General features: G+C 43.2%; 3 protein-coding genes across 4 annotated transcripts; 1 reads left to right on the top strand and 2 right to left on the bottom strand.

The window, feature by feature from the left end:
* Nucleotides 1-4,609: 4,609 nt before the first annotated feature.
* On the top strand, nucleotides 4,610-6,839 carry LOC124654949 (uncharacterized protein At4g33100-like). Its single transcript, XM_047193922.1, has 2 exons — nucleotides 4,610-4,820; nucleotides 6,414-6,839. Exons 1-2 carry the CDS (start codon nucleotides 4,629-4,631, stop codon nucleotides 6,528-6,530), a joined length of 309 nt encoding a protein of 102 aa, XP_047049878.1. The 5' UTR covers nucleotides 4,610-4,628; the 3' UTR covers nucleotides 6,531-6,839.
* Nucleotides 6,840-8,796: 1,957 nt separating this feature from the next.
* On the bottom strand, nucleotides 8,797-12,635 carry LOC124653770 (isochorismate synthase 2, chloroplastic-like). Of its 2 annotated transcripts, XM_047192833.1 has the most exons (16): nucleotides 12,549-12,635; nucleotides 12,231-12,437; nucleotides 11,896-12,149; nucleotides 11,683-11,800; nucleotides 11,490-11,606; nucleotides 11,258-11,404; nucleotides 10,932-11,006; nucleotides 10,772-10,840; nucleotides 10,467-10,585; nucleotides 10,293-10,350; nucleotides 10,032-10,142; nucleotides 9,813-9,897; nucleotides 9,592-9,689; nucleotides 9,381-9,473; nucleotides 9,217-9,301; nucleotides 8,797-9,069 (listed from the first exon to the last, which is right to left on the bottom strand). In XM_047192833.1, exons 1-15 carry the CDS (start codon nucleotides 12,618-12,620, stop codon nucleotides 9,254-9,256), a joined length of 1,671 nt encoding a protein of 556 aa, XP_047048789.1. In that variant the 5' UTR covers nucleotides 12,621-12,635; the 3' UTR covers nucleotides 8,797-9,069; nucleotides 9,217-9,253. The 2 variants fall into 2 exon arrangements, with proteins under 2 accessions (XP_047048789.1, XP_047048790.1); XM_047192834.1 differs by lacking the exons at nucleotides 8,797-9,069; nucleotides 9,217-9,301 and having other exon boundaries at nucleotides 9,381-9,495.
* Nucleotides 12,636-13,162: 527 nt separating this feature from the next.
* Nucleotides 13,163-16,345, bottom strand: LOC124653585 (mitochondrial outer membrane porin-like). Its single transcript, XM_047192647.1, has 6 exons — nucleotides 16,206-16,345; nucleotides 16,028-16,095; nucleotides 14,985-15,095; nucleotides 14,713-14,802; nucleotides 14,425-14,633; nucleotides 13,163-13,549 (listed from the first exon to the last, which is right to left on the bottom strand). The coding sequence occupies exons 1-6, from the start codon at nucleotides 16,249-16,251 to the stop codon at nucleotides 13,246-13,248; spliced, it is 828 nt and encodes a 275-aa protein (XP_047048603.1). The 5' UTR covers nucleotides 16,252-16,345; the 3' UTR covers nucleotides 13,163-13,245.
* Nucleotides 16,346-18,513: the final 2,168 nt, after the last annotated feature.

Here is an 18,513-nt window from a genome sequence, read left to right as displayed (position 1 = left end):
CTCATTGTAACAACGCGAAAGCGCCCAGATAATTCCAGACAAGCAGCACTAGGCCCTGTCATCGTGCAGGTGTTCCGAAGCTGGGTAAATCGCGTACCACCGTCCCGTGTGCACTCCGCCCTATGGCCCCTACTTCTTCTCCCCCTCGTGAGGATCCCTCCTCCGAGGTACCGTCGATTAGGGAACGACAATCTACCTGCTTCATAGTGTTTAATTGGTAAAAATTAATATTTGCACTTAGAATTTATTAGTTCAACAAACCAGAGTTTTGTATTTCTCAGCCACATAATTAGTAATAACAACTTTAGGTCAAATCATTAAAAAAATCATTGAGGTGCAGAAGCCTAAACATATTTTCCATTAAATACACATGTGGACAAAGATTTCTCTTAGTTTTAATACATCATTAAAAAAGGTCCAATCCATAAATTTATTAGGGGATATCTCCATTGTTCATTGTTTTAGAGCTCACAACTAAAATTTATATACTAAACCAGGTATATTAGATAACTCAAAAAGGAAAAGAGTGGTATTGTGGCATACTATGATAATAGTAAATATGAGAAAATGGGTACCAAAGCTGAATTAAGCAAATAATACTAAATGTAAACTACCAAAGAAATATGATAAATTGATCACTGAGACCAGCACGTGTACAAAAAACAAGATACAATGCATAACTTCGGAATATAGAATAGGAGAACTAACATGGTCATATTTTTCCAAGATGTCATAAAAACAGAAGGCTCCGTGGTGCTGCATCACGCGGCAGCCAGTCCAGGGACGAGGCGGTGGCCTCGTGGCCGGAGTAGTAGCCACCGCCGGTCGTTGGTATGGGAACAACACGGCGCATGGAGGAAGGGAATGGGTCGCTATAGGTCTGGTGTAAAGTGTGTGTTGACGCTTGGGTAGATGGTGGACGGAGGAAGGGCCGATGTTGGAACCCTAACATCGTCGCGTTCTCTCCATTGCCCGAGAACATGTGCCGTAGAGATAAGGAAGCCCTTTTTTTAGCGAAACCCAGCCCACTACATGGGACGTCCCACGACTACACACCACCCCCACACACGAAGGCCCACAATGCCACCCAAGCCCACATACAGTGATAACGATTTGGTCAGAGGCACGACAGACGCCTGAGAATCAACAATCGAGAGTTTTGTATTTCTCAGCCAAAGAATTAGTAATAACAAATTTAGGCCAAAATCATTAAAAAATCATTTAGGTGCACAAGCCTAAACATATTTTCCCTTAACGATGCATGTGGACAAAGATTTCTCTTAGTTTTAATACATCTTTCAAAAAAATGGTCCAATCCATAAATTCATTAGGGGATATCTCCATTGTTTATTGTTTTAGAGCTCACAACTAAAATTTATATACTAAACCAGGTATATTAGATAACTGGAAAAGGAAAAGAGTGATCGTTGTGACATACTACGGTAATAGTAGATATGAGAAAATGGGTACCAAAGAGCTCAATTAAGCAAATAATACTAAATGTAAACTACCAAATAAATCTGATAAATTGATCACTGAGATCAGCACACGTACAAATAAGATAGGTGCATAACTTAACTTCTGACTATAGAATAGGAGAACTAACATGGGCATATTTTCCAAGATGTCATAAAAACAGATGGTTGCGTACTCCTGCATCACGCGGTACACGGTCCAGGGGTCAGGGCGATGACCTGTGCAGAAGTAGTAGCCGCTGTCGGCCGTTGGTACGGGAACGCCGAGGCGCATCGAGGAAGGGAATGGGTCGCTAAGGTCTGGTGTAGAGTGGGCGGTGGCGCTTTGGTAGGTGGTGGACGGGGGAAGGGGCCGACGTCGGAATCCTAGCATCCTTGCCTTCTCTCCATCGCCCGAGAACATGTGCCGCAGAGATAAGGCGGTATTTTTTTAAGCGAAACCCAGCCCACTACATTTTGAGCATCACCCAACCCACTACATAACACTTCCCACCACCACAATCTATATAGGTGACAAAGCAAGAAGGGTTCCAGGAGCATCCCAGCAGTTTCCTAACCGCACTCCACAAGAATCTCGCCAAAGGGCCTAGGAAGAAGATGTGGGATGCATCTCGCCAAAGGTGCCGTAGAGATAAGGCAATCCTTTTTATTTTGAGGGAAGCCCAGCCCACTACATGACACGTCCCACGACTACATGCCACGCCCCACACATGGAGGCCCACAATGTCACCCAGGCCCACATGCAGCGATACCAATTGGGTCTTGAGGCACGGCTGACACCCTGAGAATCCAGCGATCTCAACACGATTACATAATTTTAGCATCAAGAACCAAAAGGAAATCTACACATAATTGGGCAGAAGTGCTCACCGGGACTTCAGTGGAGAATGGAACAGATATGGGGCGGCGATGGGCGTGGCCTCAAAAGAGATCTTGATTGAGAGCTGGACGTCGAGCTTGACAAAGAGCTTCAGCGGGGAAGAGGTTGTTTGTATCCGGAGCGGCGACCTCCTCCTATGGTATAGTTGCGTGATGCAGAGCTGGTCCAGGGGACAGGGTGGTAACCTGTGTACGATTAGTAGCCGCTGTCGACCGTTGGTACGGAACGACACGGTGCATGGAGGAAGGGAATGAGTCGCTAGAGGTCTGGTGTAGAGTGGGTGGTGGCACTTGGGTAGATGGTGGACGGAGGAAGGGTCCAACGCCGGAACCTTAGCATCCTCGCCTTCTCTCCATCGCCCAAAAACACGTGTCGTAGAGATAAGGTAATCCTTTTTTTGCGAAACCCAGCCCATTACATGCCACGTCCCACGAGTACATGCCACACTCCACACACGGAGTCCCACATGCAGCGATACCGATTGGGGTAAGAGGCGCGGCACGAGCGATCTCAACACGATTACGTATCTTTACTATTAAATACAAATACGACCGTGGTATGTCGGAACCAACTAACCAAGCTCCTCGATCGATCGCCTGGTGTGGGCCGCAAAAAGAAACAATGAGCTGAGCCTCTTTCTATTGTTTCTGATGCAGACGCACGGTGGCCATAATTAATGGCTTCGTCATGGTTTGTTTTAGACAGCAGGCGAACAAATCTCCCCTGCCCGGCTCCTTCGTGCTCGGGCTCTTTATTCAACTCCCCAGCGCGCAGCAGCCCATGAGGGAGCCTTTTCCGTCCCCGGCGGAAGGAGGGGCGACGACAGGCGAGGGAACCCCATCCGGCTCCAGGGGAAGGAGATCAGCGAAAGGACGTGTAGCGGCAGAAGACGTAAGGGAGGTGGCAAGTTCCGGCAAGGGAACACCTGCGGCGTCCGGCGAGGGAACGCATGCTGCGGCGGAGGAGGATTCCAGCCGGCGTTAGACGATGAGATTAGGCGATTTGGGGATTTTTGTTTCCCTTGCACGATGAGGTACTCGACAAGAGGAAATGCGATTTAGTCAACGTCCTTGAACTGGATCGACAGACTCCTTTCGGCTGGTTGGGCAAAGCATCGTGGTATACTGTATTTGGTCCAGATTCATATATGCCTAAATCTATTTGTTGATGTATGTACGGATACATTGATTCTTAAAAAAATACGAATACATAGTTCTAAAAAAAAGATTTACAAAAAGATTTTTTTCTCTAAAAGAAAATTTGACCAGAACGTTCGGCTCAACAATTATATCTGTTGTTACATAAAAAAAATAATCAATCGTGGTGTCCATGACGTCGCGCCGCGTTTTCTCGTTGCTGAAGTTTATTCCCAGCAGAGTGAAAAGTGGTTCGATAGGGATGAAGGGAGAGAGAGGATTGGCAGCACACAGAGCTTTGAAGCAGAATGACGGAGCCCATGTCAACCTGAGCTTGCTCCCCGTCTAAGAGTTTGGTGAGCAAAATAATTGTAAGCGGCGACGAGAACGAGTCACACGGAGAAACCATAAAGCTGATGTGGAGGATGGAGGAGATTCATTTATTTGTCTTTAACTTACTTATGTATAATTGTTCCGTTAAAAAAAAGGCTTCCAGTACCGACATTCGATACGGGCTAAAACTACTCTATTGGAAAGGTTCAACCTGTTGCAAGTTAGTTGTTCGCTGTTACCATCTCACTTCTTGATCTTTTCAATTTTAAAAGATAAATTTACTAGATATATATAAATGTCTAAAAAAAATGGCTCTAGTAACGCATGGGCATCTATGCTAGTTTTAAGTAATACAAGTTTGAGACGACTTCACTTGTAATTCGGAATTCGATTTGATCTCAACACGATTACATATTTTAAGTAATACAAGTTCGACACGACTTCACTCGTGATTCTGTGTTAATGATGGTCATAGAACGTGAGACAAAGATCACGAGCAATCGAATTACATCATATACAAGTTCGACACGACTTCACTTGAAACAGTTTGTAATGACATTTTGATTATTGATCAATAAAGTGCATGATTTCCCTCTCAAAAAAAAGTTCGACACGACTTCACCTGTAATTCGGAATCCGATTTGATCTTTGTATATTCTACTAAGTGCTGATATCTTGGATCCGCCAGGTAAGGAGGATACCTAAACCAGGAACACCGCTTTGGGAGGTGGGGACGACCGAAACAGGGAGAGAAGCAGAGACTCGCGGGCGGCGGCGGCGGCGGCGAGGGAGCAGAGCAGAAGGATGGTGTTTGGCCGGAACAAGCCGGCTCCGTCCACAGCGTCTCCGTCGTCGGCTGCGGCGGCCGCGTGCGGGGAGCTTCGAGCGGCGTACCACGAGTGCTTCAACCGGTGGTACGCGGAGAAGTTCGCCAAGGGGCAGTGGCACAAGGACGACTGCGCCGGCCAGTGGAGCAAGTACCGCGCCTGCCTCGAGGTAAACCTAGACCGCCGCCCCCCCGAATCCTCTCGGCATCCGCCTCGATCACGGTTCGCTGTCATGGCTTGCGCTTCGATTTGAATCCGATCTCTGGTTTACCCTGCTATGCGCGGTAGAGATCCATCCCATCATTGACCGCCTCGTTTGTTAGATTCCAAGATGGTCTAATGGCTACCTGCGGTGATAATTTCCGGAGAGAGCATTGCCTGATTGTGCCGGGATTGTAATTTAGGTTGGAATTGTTCTAGGGAGGTTTAAACTTTATGCTAAGATCTGGAATTTCTTGTTTAGAGAGGATCTCTGAGGGACGGTGTCGATTATGTAGAAAATCATCAGAGCAGAAACTTGTGGTAGTCATGTTGCGTTGTTGATTATGATCTGGATTTGAATTGTGCTGAAACTGTTTACATATTTGGGGCCGATGCTATAGTGTCTGGTTGCCATCCTAATATTGCAAATGTGGATTCTGTGCTATCCCGTGCGATGGCAATTTAGAGCACTTATGCTGACAGGTGATGTCAGATGTGGGGGAGAATGTTATTTCTGTTATTAATTCTTCAACTCAAAAAGTGTATTACCTAACAAACGGAGGGTATTAACCCTGTATCCTGTTTAATCAATTAAAACTATCAAAGCTTGCAACGCTTTGCTAGCTTTATCGCTTTGCATGAGAAAGCAGTTAGTTGATATCTCGGGAAAACTCGGATTGTTGAGAGGACTGATTTCTAAAACCATTTAGAGTTATAGCTGTTCCTGCTTTGCTTACTGCGGTCTGCTAGTCTGTTTTCCAGACAAGTATTGACCATAGCTGGTGCAATGCTAACTGAGAATTTGAGGCATGGTTGCTACTTGCTAGGCAGCCTGGTCGCTTAGTGACAATCAACCCATGGTCGCTTAGTGACAATTAACCCATCCAAAGATCAGCCATTTTCAAGATAACTCATTATTGCCAATTTCTACTTCTGAAAGAGCTCTGTCTGTTTCATGACTTAATTATCCCATGTAAATAGCAACAATGTGTATCCCCTCAGATAGGTGGTTGTATCAGGTTCACAGCTATGTGTTTTGTTTGAAGTGATGATTTGCTGAGGGACAAAACCTTCTTAGCACTTGAATGTTTAGTCAAATTATTTATTTGTAGAAAACAATTATCGCTTGGTCATATTCAGCCTATATCTTTGTCATTGACCTATTTTATACTGTCCGAGTTGTTGTTATATCTCCGACAAGGTTCAAAAAAGTGCTAGGCGTAATTCCTCCTAGTTTTGCCGCTGCCTAGTGCTTATCTCGCCCAAGTGCACGCCTAGGCGCGCTACGCATATCACGATTAAGCGCTAGGCGTTTTGCTGATAATATGTATGTTACCAGAATAAACAGTGTTCAGGATTTGAATTCAGCAAAGTTGTCTTATACGCGAAAGCACTGTTGTTTGATTGTAATCATCACATATTGAGTTTAACAATACCATACTTTTCTCAGTTCCAAGAAATGCGTCTTATTATTTCTAATTAGGTTCAGAATATATGTATTTTATGTTGCTTCTTTATGCTTACCTAAGAGCTGATAAATCCATGTTTTAATTGTTTCCAGGAACATCTCGAAGACAAGCATCTCAGGCAAATCCTATTGGAGTCGGAAACGTCCTCCTGTTATGCGCAGCTTGATCCTGATTCTTCATCAGGACAAGGTGCGGCCTCATCAAAATGACAGTGTAGGACTAACAACATGGTCAAGTTCTTTGCTTGACCAGAACTTGGAGACCCTTGGTAGACTGAACCAAAATGTAGTTGTGTTTGGACACATGTTATGTCCCCGGATAATGTTGAGTTCAGCACATGAGATTAATTTGTTAATTTTTCCAGGATCGAATATGTACTTTTATATACTGGGTCGACCACTAGTTTGTAAATATCCACGGATCCTGGACCTGAAATTAGCAGAATAGGATCTACTTTATCCTATCGAGGGTCTGAAACAATATTTCATGCCATCATGTCCTTTGGGCCAAAAACTTCACTTCCTTCATAAGTGTTTTGCAGCTGAATCCGCCCGTGTACTGATTGCACCACAAGGTTTGGGTGCATCAGATATCTTCTAGGGCCAACACATATATCAATAGATATTGATAGCTGGCCAAGCAATATATCAGGGTTGCATACTCGTGACGGCACACGGCTATGTTAAGGAGAGGCCAAATGCGAAATTATTTCCCTGGTGAACGCACATTACATATCAAAAACAGAAAAACCTAGATGCATTATACTCAAATCTTGTTGATGCCTTTCCAGTAAGACGTGTGGTGCTGCCATTTCAATACAAAAACACATGTGTCGTCAGTCAATGCTTAAACCAAAGAGAAAGAACGTATTTCATTTGACCATGCAAGAAGACTCTTACACCAGCAACTTCTATTTCTTTGCACTTAAATAGGCAATGTACACTCTAGAAGTATGTATCAAGATATTTATTAGACATGCGCATTCTAGTGGTACAACACATTTATAAGAATACCGAAATAGGCTTATAGGCATGGGGATATATAGATACGCTGCTAATACATCAGGTGAAACATATGTATGAATGCTTATTTATTTTGTTGTTCTTAGAACTCGGAAGGATACGCTTAACAAGAAGTTTTTTTTTCTCTCAAGGGCAATGTCTCAGTCTAAAGATTATCAAACGAAACTAAAATAACAACTACCCGTATTAGAAAATACTAACATACCTTACCACTTAAAATACGATTAAGATTAGTGAATGATTTTTTATGATGACATATATTTGAATTATACAACCAAGACCATTGAATTTAATGTTTATATTGCATAATAGGTTGGTACACTTTGTATCCATAATGCAAAAAATAATAATAAATATTGTATGCACAAATAAAATTCTAAATAAGTAAAAAAATTAGTATAAATGAACAAGAGAAAAATAAGTTGAAAATACTTTTGGCCTAGAGCTATAATGTTTTTTCATGTTAAAAAAACAACAACCTTTTCTCTACCCGCACTCTCACACAATCAGTGCCATCGGCCACTACATTTTCCTCGGATGAGAAACAAGTCCCAAGTTAGTTGTAAGGTTAGTTATGAACCTAAAAAAATTGGTTACTTGTAAGGTTAGTTATGAACGTAAGGTTAGTTATGAATCTAAAAAAATAAGTCCCAAGTCCATATGTAGTATATATGGATTGTTGTAAGGTTAGTTATGAACCTAAAATCATATTATATCTTTATATTTTTCATCTACGAAAATGGTTATAGGGGTTGTTAAAATGGTTACACGGGATGTTATATAATAATAATTGATTGTGTTGACTTGTGTTTGAGGATTTCTTGCATTGTTATGTTGCGTTGATTTGTTTTCCTTCGTCATTTGTGTCATGTTCAAGATGTTATTTCGAGAACTATCTCTATCAACATATATTTCTTTGACATATATGTTCAGAGCTCAAAATTTTAACGATAGTGAGATATACATGAACACATCTATACTACGTAAGTTAACAAATAATCGGTATGTATAGATGTTTTTATATTTATTTTATTCTTCTTATAACTCATAAGGATACAACTTGCTGAGGCAATGCCTCGGTCTATAGTTTAAGACAATAAGATAACATAAATACCACTTAGAAGTTTTTTTTTTGGACAATTCCTCAAAAGTTTAGCCTAAATTTGTTCATACATGCTGAGAATGATATGGGTTATTTGCGATGGCTATGACTTGCAAATATCCATAAAAAAAATCACTAGATTTTAGGGGTATTTGACATGAATAGTTGTGGTTGTGGTGTGCCACAAGAGAGAGATGTTTTGTTTTGGCGGGGTTTCAGGCAATGGGCCCCAACTCTTCTGCAAAAAAAATTAAATATATGGTCTAGGGGTATGAATGCATGATCTATGCCATTGGCCCATTTCCTTGTGATAAGAAACATCGAGATTATAGCAGAAACCACCAGCCCAGATAAGTACTCAAATTATTTTGATATACACTCCCTCTATTCGACTTGTTACAATCATTGTACATATTTACCTAAAATGCTTTCGTTGAATCTATTGTATTCACCACTATCATTATCGCCGTCTCCTTGTTCGAATGGTCAGGCATAAGTATGTTTATTCAGTGGAAAAATGTTTCAACAAGACAATCCTTCGAAGTTTATAGAACACAAGCACACATAAGCTCAGAAACCGAGAGAAACTTCCGCTTGATAATCTTCCCATCAAATCAAAACTCCCTGTAAAAGGATTCCATAATTAAAACACAAGGGGTATTATTGCCAGATCAGAAACTGAAGTTGTGAACATTTCTACAAAATTGAGATGAGCTAATTTGTCGCCTTGCATTTATTGGTCACGGTAATCTCAAATTTCTGATGACTTACTAGTTACAATTCAAATCAATGTCCCCATAATTCCCACCTAGTGGTAGCAAATATGTTGTTCTTGATACTGCAACAACTTGGCGAACTGAAAATATTTGAACACTGTGGCATTAGCATTTGAAATAGATGTCAGCAACAGAATCCATGTCGTTGGACAGAGGTACCTGAGATGCTTTTAGGTCAAGCTCATCCCATTCAAAAGATGGATTTGTCCCTTCAACAATCCCCGCACCGGCATAAACTAAAGTGTTATGGCCCTGATACAAGATAGCTACGTGACTATATGCTTCTTAGTTAGCATATGTTAAAAACAAGGGCGAGGTTTCATGAACACTATAGACCCCAAATTTCATAAAACACTTTTTTTTTACTTACTTTTCCTAGTAGTGCTGATCTAATCCCCACAGCAAACTCACTTTCAGCTCCTCCAAACCAACCAACAGGTCCAGCATACATTCCACGGTCGAAAATTTCTGCAACAACGTCAAAGATAGCAGTGATTGCCATCAGTGGCATGTGATTGCATATTTTGTAAATACATGGCACCCATAGCATGCATTAATTTGAATATAATATTGTAACACACACACACACACCATAATCTCGTATGAATTGGCGTGCCTCCTCAGTGGGCAAGCCACAAACAGCTGGACTTGGATGAAGAGCATTTAGGATATCAAACTGCAGTGCCAACACAACGAACCAAGATTCAAATTATGAATAGCAGCCAATTTTTTACAATAATCTAAGGCAAAAGAATATCCCAATAATGTGAACATATACAACTGCTGGAGGATGGCCATATCATAGATTACCTCATCGTCTTCGTTACGTAATCTTGCAGCTAATTGGGCTGACAAATGTTGTACTCTAGGAAGTTTCCGAAGGGCTTTGCTGGGATTGACAACAACCTCATTACAGATCATCTGCAGATCAGATCAGAACCACTGGTTCAATAAAACTGCAGTAACCATGTTGTTAATTTTCTTTTCTGAAAAGCATTACTTCAGAGTACCAAGAGCAAAGCAAACTATCACAGGATCATATCTGAATTCAGACCGTAAAACTTAACTTGCCTCAAGCTTCTTCTTTATGCTGTCCCTTACTATAGTAAATTCAGTATCCTCTTTGGTGCTGCAAGAATTATTTACATTACTAACCAGTTAGTTTTCATACAAGGTGCTGATATCACCATAAAATTTAAGAAACATGTCAATCTTATGATTATGAACACGAAGAGGTGAACAAACCTTAGAAGCAAATCCTGGCCAATTTGAAAATCATCAGCCCTTGTTTTCCCTCTAGCTCGCGTACCAGCTAAAGCCTCGCTAGAAATATTCAAGTACTTCCGGTGAAATAGTTGCTCTGGCTATTCAGAATGTTTGGATAAAATTAGCAATAGTTAGCACAGAGGTATTTAACAATGAAGGTCGTACACATATAAACATGCAATGCATAATTAGTAAGACGATTTCTAACAAGGATTCAAAATATAATTGATACAAAGGAATGCCAGGTATTAAGTAAAAAAAAAAGCGCATTTCAGAAGACATACACTATTGCCAACAAATGCAGGGGCGTCGGGTGGTTGTATGCAAAACTGGTAGGCATTTTGGCCCTCGACCTGTATACTCAAGAGTCACAGAATTATCTTCTAAGAAACTAGATGATTTGACTACATACATCATGGGGGAGGGAACAACAATACAGCATACCTTCAGACAAGCTAACAGCTCCAAAGGGTCAATGCGAGTATCAGTAATGTACCTGCTGCACCTTGCCAGTACAACCTGGAGAACACATTTCACTAGCAAGTTCAGAATCTATATTGAAGAAAAATGGGAAACATGTACTCCCTCCGGTCTCTTTTAATTGACTTGGATTTAGTACAACTTTGTACTAAATTTGAGTCGATTAAAAAGGACCGGAGGGAGTATGTTCGGAACTAATTGAAAATTATAGCATTGAGAGAAATGTCAGATTTGAAACAAGACTGTCTAGTCTTTCTTTTAGCAAACAGCGAGATTAAAGAATTATTTACCTTCACTAGTTCCGTTTGCCTCCCTTTGATCATCTGGAGAGCCTTAGTAACAGCAAGATCCCAGGACGCTTTGGTGGGGACATGATTAAGATTCATGATGGCTGTTTGTAAGGTGGACCTGTTCACCTTAGCTGAAGATGGTGATATCTGCATAAAAGTACAAATCAATGGTTGCTATCTTCTTCTTCTTATCTTTGACGTGACAATAGATGAAAAGAAAAAAAACGCATGCCTTGTGCAATGTTGATTGGAGCTCTTCCACAGCGCTCCGCCATGTCCAAGAGAGCGAGTCGTCCCACGCAATCGTCGTCGCGAGAACCGAGCTCTCCTCAAGCTCATTGAACTCAACCTGCAATGCAGTGTGCACACACTTCAAAGAGGCCATTCGGTTGAAATGAAACTGGCATAAGTGCAGACGAACTTACCTGTGGGACGACGAAGTAGAATGCGCCGTAGTCCTCCCACTCGACCGAGGCGTCGCTCGTCGCGTCGAAACGGATGGCCCCGTACGCCCGGATCAGCGGGCAATCTCTCGAAAGAAATCTTCAGAGACAGAGAACAGGAGGAACAGCACCGTCAACGATCAGGCCAAGCTAACTTAGTTCATCGAGTAGTGAAATTTTGCTACTCATGGCTACCTTTTGATGGCGCGCCAGTCGCGGAGGGAGAAGGGATCCGTGCCGCGGAAGAAGACCGCCGACCCCACGCCGGCGACGCTCACCGGCTGCTCCCACTGCTCATTGTGGCAGCCGTTGCCATTGTTGGTGTCGGCCGCGGCGATGGCCGGCGTGTCCGGCAGCGGCGCCCGGGCGGAGAAGAAGCAGCGCGGCAGCGAGCTCTGCCTCTGTGCGTGCAGCCACTCGATGGCGTCACCTCGCTGCCGAATTGGCACCTGCGTGCGCGCGCGCGCATTTTAAACTACAGTTAAACGCAAGGCAACGTAAGCCACTGGTGATATCTTTATGCTACCTACCTCGATGCGGATGATGCCGGAGGAGGACGCAGGCGGGTCGGCGTTGAGCGCGGCGACGGCGGCCCTGAGCTGCCCCACCGCCTCAAGCGGTGCCGACGCGGCCGGCAGTACCCGCGTCTCCTGCAGGCTCACCACACCACGGTCGCCGGCACCGGCCGCGCAGCCGTTCATGGCCAGGGAGCAGGACGGCCGGAGCCACCGCCCGATCTATATGTGCACACGAAGCAAGAAAGATGATGCCATATCAGTAGGTGAACACAGCTAGCTAACTGAGCGCGGCCGGCTAAGAAATTTGAGCAGTGTAGAAGTGACACGTACGAGCCTCGGCGTCGACGCCGTGCGGGAGGGCAGGAGGCGGCCGGATGAGTACAGCGACGACGACGGCGCCATTGCCGAGGCTGTGAGCGTGTCCAGCTCAGTACACCAGGTAATGGAAGGAGGAGCGAAGTTCGTACGGTAGAGACAGTAGTGCCCCGCGCACGTCAACGTTTCGTCGCGAGGGAAACGGAAGGAGATAAGACACGATTCTCGCAGGATAAGTGGCAAACTCGTAATTTCCACGTGAAATACAGGCTGGGCAGTCAATCAGCCGTTCACCATTTCGCGACGTGGACAGTCAATCAGCCGTTCACTTCTGCTCTAGATCGGCCTAGGATGTCTATCTCCCTTGCTGGAATTACACAGCCCACGCTGCCACTTGTACAAACTGGCATGCAAAAGAAAACAAAAAACATGCAAGCATCAACAGTATCACTGCAGGCTGTTGAAATTTTGGTAAAAATGGTACAAGACGAGCAGCGAAGCAAGTTCAGAATTTTTCAGAGCTTGAATTATTGCAGTAGGTTGCTCAATGGACACGGACTACACTTGATGAAGACAAAATTTCTCAGAATGAAACAAGGCAGTTCTTCAAATCTAATAGACTGCAACATCAACCGAAGGACAGGGTCTTGTCAAGTCGCCCCAATTTCATCCGAAACCGAGGCACGTCCTGAGAACTTACGATGACCGGCAATCAAGGCTTGAGGGCCAAAGCGATGCCGACCTTGGAGCTCTTCTCAATGGCCTTGGTGTCAACTTCTGCAGAGATGGTGATCAACGACTTCGGCCTGAACTCGTGCTGGATCAGCGTGCTGACCTTTCCAGAGTTGTTGAAGCGGGCCTTCACGAGGGTAAGTGGGTCAAGAATATGCTGGGTGCCGATGGTGAGGCTGTTCTCATTGCTCGAGAAGCTGTGGGTCAGCTCCGCCCCAACAGCTGCGTTGGATTTCTCCACAATGTGGTAATAGGATGCAGTGAGGCTGTCTCCCTTGTTGTTCCTGCAAGATAAAACTTACATCAACCATGGAACATGGCTAGCAGTGCACTCAGAGTTGATGCTAGTCAACTCATAGATAGGAGCAGCTCATTATCCATCTTGATTATCAAGACAAAGCTCACACACAGCAACATAAATATTCAACCAACAAAAATAAGATGAGACTAATATTCACAGATACCATTTGGATTCAATTGAAGAAGACAAACTGCACAGCATCTGAACTTTTTAGAGTAGTGATCAATGTTGAATTAGTTCAACCTGGTATGCCTAGATTGCATTTATTTAAACTAATACAAGCAGACAGCAACACCACTTGACAGATAAGTTATATTTGCAATCTCAATAGCATACTCACTTCGTTCAAAACATAAGGCGTAATTTGACTGCTCAAATCAATGCTTTGGCCAATAATTAAACCAAAAGCACTGGGTTATGATTGTGAATTTTGAACGATTAAATACTACTCCCTCCGACCATATTACTTGCTATTAAAATGGATGTATCTACAATTAAAATATGTCTAGATACATCTATATTAGTGTCAAGTAATATGAATCGGAGGGAGTACAAAAGCTTCATGGTCAAAGTACAAATATGGAGTGTCAAAATATGTCTAACATTCTAAAACAAAGTAGTACTCTGTATGAGTTAGCTGCCAAACAAATACTACACCCTACACACTTCAAAACAAAGTATGAGTTTAGCAACATAATGGACTACAAACAAGATAAACATACTGGTGACTGATTTTAAGGGTATTTTAGTTACTTGACTAGTGGCTATGTATGAAGATGTCACATACATCGAATAAGTAAAGAGTTGTAAAGTAAAACTTAGAAGTAACAATTACATAGCTAGATTTTGAAAACTCACAAGTTCAGGGATGCAATAAGATCTTTATTGGTGTAGCTAAGCCCAGCATTGTATTTGGTGAGATTCTTGGTGGCAGTATCAAGGGAGACATCAGCACCAACAGCTAGAGCGCTATTTCCAAATGCAGCAGAGAGGTTGACCAAAGGATTAGCAGTCAAACCAATGCTTGCATTAATACCAGCGTAATCATGCAAGTACTGGAGCTCAACCTGCAAAGAAAGGGGAAAAATCGAACTAAGCAATAAATTTCCAGTTACAAAACGAATACATTGAGGGTCAGAACACTACCTTTCCAGATTTCTGATCAGGAACAGCAAAGCTGAAGATGGTCTTCAGCCCTGGAGCCGCATACTCATCAGCGGTAATTGTAGTAATAACCTGCCAAATAGATCAACGCAGTCAGTACCAGGACTTCGAAGTCACGATGAAATGATTACAACGTTCAATGCTAGTCAGTCACACAGCAAACTGGTCACAGTTATTTCAGCACAAGCATGGATATTGGAGGAATTGTTTGCACAATACAACATATATAGAGAGAGACAGAGAGAGGTAGGTACATTAGATGCTGAGTTGGCCTTCACATCTACAGTGATTCCCTTGTTCTTGATCTGTGACTGGATCTCACCGAGTATCAGATCACCCTTCTTTGTACTGGTAGCAGTAATTGCCTGCATAGAGAAATTCAAAGGAATGTAAAAAAAACAGAGCTTATATACAGTTACAAGCATCTATCAAAAATAACATGTGATAGAGGAAAAGGTAATATCAAGTGAATACTAAGATATGCAGAGCATTATACCAGTGAAGCATATAATATACTGTGTTATTATTTCATTATAATGACCCTTCACGCAAAGGTTGTTCTAAGAATGGGGTGCGTCCATGACACTAATTTGCAAAATGCATCATGAGTTAAAGAGTATGACATTGGTGAAAGCACAATTTCAGTTGTAGATCAGTACTGGATCAGACCTTAGTATCAAAGGTAAGACTGTATTCATTGATCAACCATCAACCATGACAGAAAACCCAGCATACAGCCCTAGAAGATTCAATGCAATAAGATAGTGTATGTGCTTGTTCATTACTAGCAACAGTATTGCAGATATTGCTGTCCAGGCTCCAACCATAGGTTTATGACAAATCTAAACTACCTACTAATACTTATTACCTCCATTCCGAAATATAGGCCTTTTTAGAAAGCTAACTTATAGCTATCTAAAAAAGGCTTATATTTAGGAACGGCTATCGCGCCACAATAACACAGCAAATTCAGGACCATGTCAACTGAGTTCCACCCCTTTCTCCCCCGAAGTACGAACCAACAGAACCACCAACCAAATGCAACCTACGACGAACCAGAAAGCCATAAGCAGCAACACCAGTCTGAATACCGCCGCGCTACCCACAACTCGTCAAAACCACCGCGCAGCGACCAATCAGTCAGATCGAGCGGTGGAACGACTAAATCGCGCAAACAGATCAAGAACCCTAACAATCTCCTGTAGCCCGGATCAGACCACGCCTACCTCGCACGACGGACCACACTACGACCTGATAAAACGGAGCAGCAAGGGACGAGGTACGGCGGGGGACTTACGGCGCCATTGGCGGCGTAGGTGGTGAGGGTGAACTTCTGGTCGGTCTGGTAGTCCTTGTACAGCAGATCTGCAGCGACCGAGCGAGCACGTCAATCAAGCACATCTCAACGGGAAAAGTAGCTCGGAGAAAATATTCAAGAACGGCGGCGAAAGGACTGGAGGAACGGGGAGACGTACCCTTGGCCTTCTTGCCGATCCCGGTGTAGAGGCCTGGCCCGCCCATCTCTCTCCTCCGGCGAGCTCGGTGCTGGAGCTGCGTGGGGTTCGTGGAGGAGGGTGTTGGGAGGCGGCGGATGGGTGGAGGGGGTGGACGAGAGGAGGAGCGGGGGACGGGGGAATAAAGGCGGAGGAAATCTACAGCGCACGCGGCGATGGCGAGGGCGGCTGCGGCTGCGGCTGGGCCCTCGTAAACCCTAGCGCGATATTTTGTTTTTGCATTTTCAATGCTATATTTTTGTCTCTCTCGTTTGAATGGGGCATTTCTACAACTTCATTTTAAAATGGCAATATTATAATTTATAACCCTCTTGCTGTGCACGCATATACTCCGTATTTCATAATGGAATCATTCTCCATTGCACAGCTATTATGCTTTCAAGATTCTCTTATTAGAAAAAAAAAGATCTTACACATGTAGATGTTGGAGCACCATTAGACGGGAATCAGTTGGTTCCATTATTTCGGGTCCGTTGCTATGTTCCATTTATTCTTTTGGCAGACGTTAATATGTCCTCGATGTGGGTTTTTTGTTTTGTTTCAGAGTCAATCTGATCGATATACATATACAAGTGAGAAATATTGCACATGTTAAAAGTATTGTGATTTGCATGGCGTCACTTGCACGAGGGGGATAAGTATTCATGCAATGTACATTGCAAAAGGAAACATAGACATTAAGTTGAAGCAAGGGTGACCAGCACATCCTTAATATTCTTTTTTTATGAAAATTCATGGTGGACCACATACATTTCTAGAGAAATGAAGTCTTTTCAAACAATTTCGTTGGTTCACTCTACCAAAGGATATTATATACTCCCTCTCTCACAGTTTATTAGGTGTGCGCGTATCCTATGTCGCAAATTTGATCGAATTAGCATTAGTTATATGTTATAAAAATTATATTATTACAAAATTTAGATGTTCTATTTTCTAATGATATAATTTTTGTATTATATAATTTAAATTATATAGATTAAATTGACGATCTAGGGATACGTGAAACACTTAGTAAACTGAGATGGAGGGAGTACATGGGAATGCTCTAACACACGTGTTATTTACACTTTATTGTGTAAATCATAACTAACAACAAAAAGTGCAAGTACCATACAATTACTACAATAGGTAAACTATCTAGACCTCAACAAGGGCAAAGCTTCTCAAGAGCTATAGAGTTGGTCATCATGCCTCCAACTTAAAAACATGCTACAGAGACTCCTCTCTCTCTCTCTCTCTCTCTCTCTCTCTCTCTCTCTCCCTCTCCCTCTCCCTCTCCCTCTCCCTCCCTCCCTCCCTCCCCCTCCCTCCCTCCCCCTCCCTCCCCCTCCCCCACTCCCTCCCTCCCAAGGTTATCGTTCCCCTATGCCTCTAGCCACCACCCAAAAACCAAAAGGTGGAGGGAACTCAAAAATCTTTGTTTGATGTGTACCATTTCGTATATGCCTTATCAACAATATCGATGCCGGACTTGTGATGTGACCGCATGGATTCATGGATCCGCACCCGAATCTATATGAGTCAGCGTACCAAGAGTTTGGTCATGTCGGACGCCCCAACATGCATGAGCAGTGTCGGTTCGGACTATTGATTGCGCGTAGTTAACACGTCCGTTGGGAACCCCAAGAGGAAGGTATGATGCGCACAGCAGCAAGTTTTCCCTCAGTAAGAAACCAAGGTTATCGAACCAGTAGGAGCCAAGAAGCACGTTGAAGGTTGATGGCGGAGGAGTGTAGTGCGGCGCAACACCAGGGATTCCGGCGCCAACGTGGAACTCGCACAACACAATCACGGAACTTTGCCCCAACGTAACGGCGAGGTTGTCAATCTCACCGACTTGCACGTAAACGAAGGATTAGATGTATAGTGTGGATGATGATGGTTGTTTGCGAAGAACAGGTAAAGAACAATTGCGGCAGTTTGTATTTCGGATGTAAAGAATAGGATCGGGGTCCACAGTTCACTAGCGGTGTCTCTCCCATAAGATAGCGAGATGTTGGGTGAACAAATTACGGTTGGGCAATTGACAAATAAAGAAGGCATAACAATGCACATACATATATCATGATGAGTACTATGAGATTTAATCGGGGCATTACGACAAAGTACATAGACCGCTATCCGAGCATGCATCTATGCCTAAAAAGTCCACTTTCGGGTTATCATCCGAACCCCTTCCGGTATTAAGTTGTAAACAACGAGACAATTGCATTAAGTATGGTGTGTAATGTAATCAACACAAATATCCTTAGACAAAGCATCGATGTTT

This window comes from Lolium rigidum, chromosome 5 (assembly GCF_022539505.1).
Source record: "Lolium rigidum isolate FL_2022 chromosome 5, APGP_CSIRO_Lrig_0.1, whole genome shotgun sequence".
Lineage (NCBI taxonomy): Eukaryota > Viridiplantae > Streptophyta > Magnoliopsida > Poales > Poaceae > Lolium > Lolium rigidum.
Note: the sequence above shows the minus strand (reverse complement) of the source record. Positions and strands in the feature narration are given on the sequence as shown.

Excerpts from the sequence above, each read along its gene's own strand:
- LOC124654949 (XM_047193922.1), top strand. The coding sequence starts at position 4,629 with ATGGTGTTTGGCCGGAACAAGCCGGCTCCGTCCACAGCGTCTCCGTCG. Across the intron at positions 4,821-6,413 it reads AGTACCGCGCCTGCCTCGAG|GAACATCTCGAAGACAAGCA; the intron begins GTAAACCTAGAC and ends AATTGTTTCCAG.
- LOC124653770 (XM_047192833.1), bottom strand. The coding sequence starts at position 12,620 with ATGGCGCCGTCGTCGTCGCTGTACTCATCCGGCCGCCTCCTGCCCTCC. Across the intron at positions 12,150-12,230 it reads CCGGCATCATCCGCATCGAG|GTGCCAATTCGGCAGCGAGG; the intron begins GTAGGTAGCATA and ends GCGCGCACGCAG. Across the intron at positions 9,302-9,380 it reads TTGACCTAAAAGCATCTCAG|TTCGCCAAGTTGTTGCAGTA; the intron begins GTACCTCTGTCC and ends AAATATTTTCAG.
- LOC124653585 (XM_047192647.1), bottom strand. The coding sequence starts at position 16,251 with ATGGGCGGGCCAGGCCTCTACACCGGGATCGGCAAGAAGGCCAAGG. Across the intron at positions 16,096-16,205 it reads GATCGGCAAGAAGGCCAAGG|ATCTGCTGTACAAGGACTAC; the intron begins GTACGTCTCCCC and ends CGGTCGCTGCAG. Across the intron at positions 13,550-14,424 it reads CTTATTGCATCCCTGAACTT|GAACAACAAGGGAGACAGCC; the intron begins GTGAGTTTTCAA and ends TTTATCTTGCAG.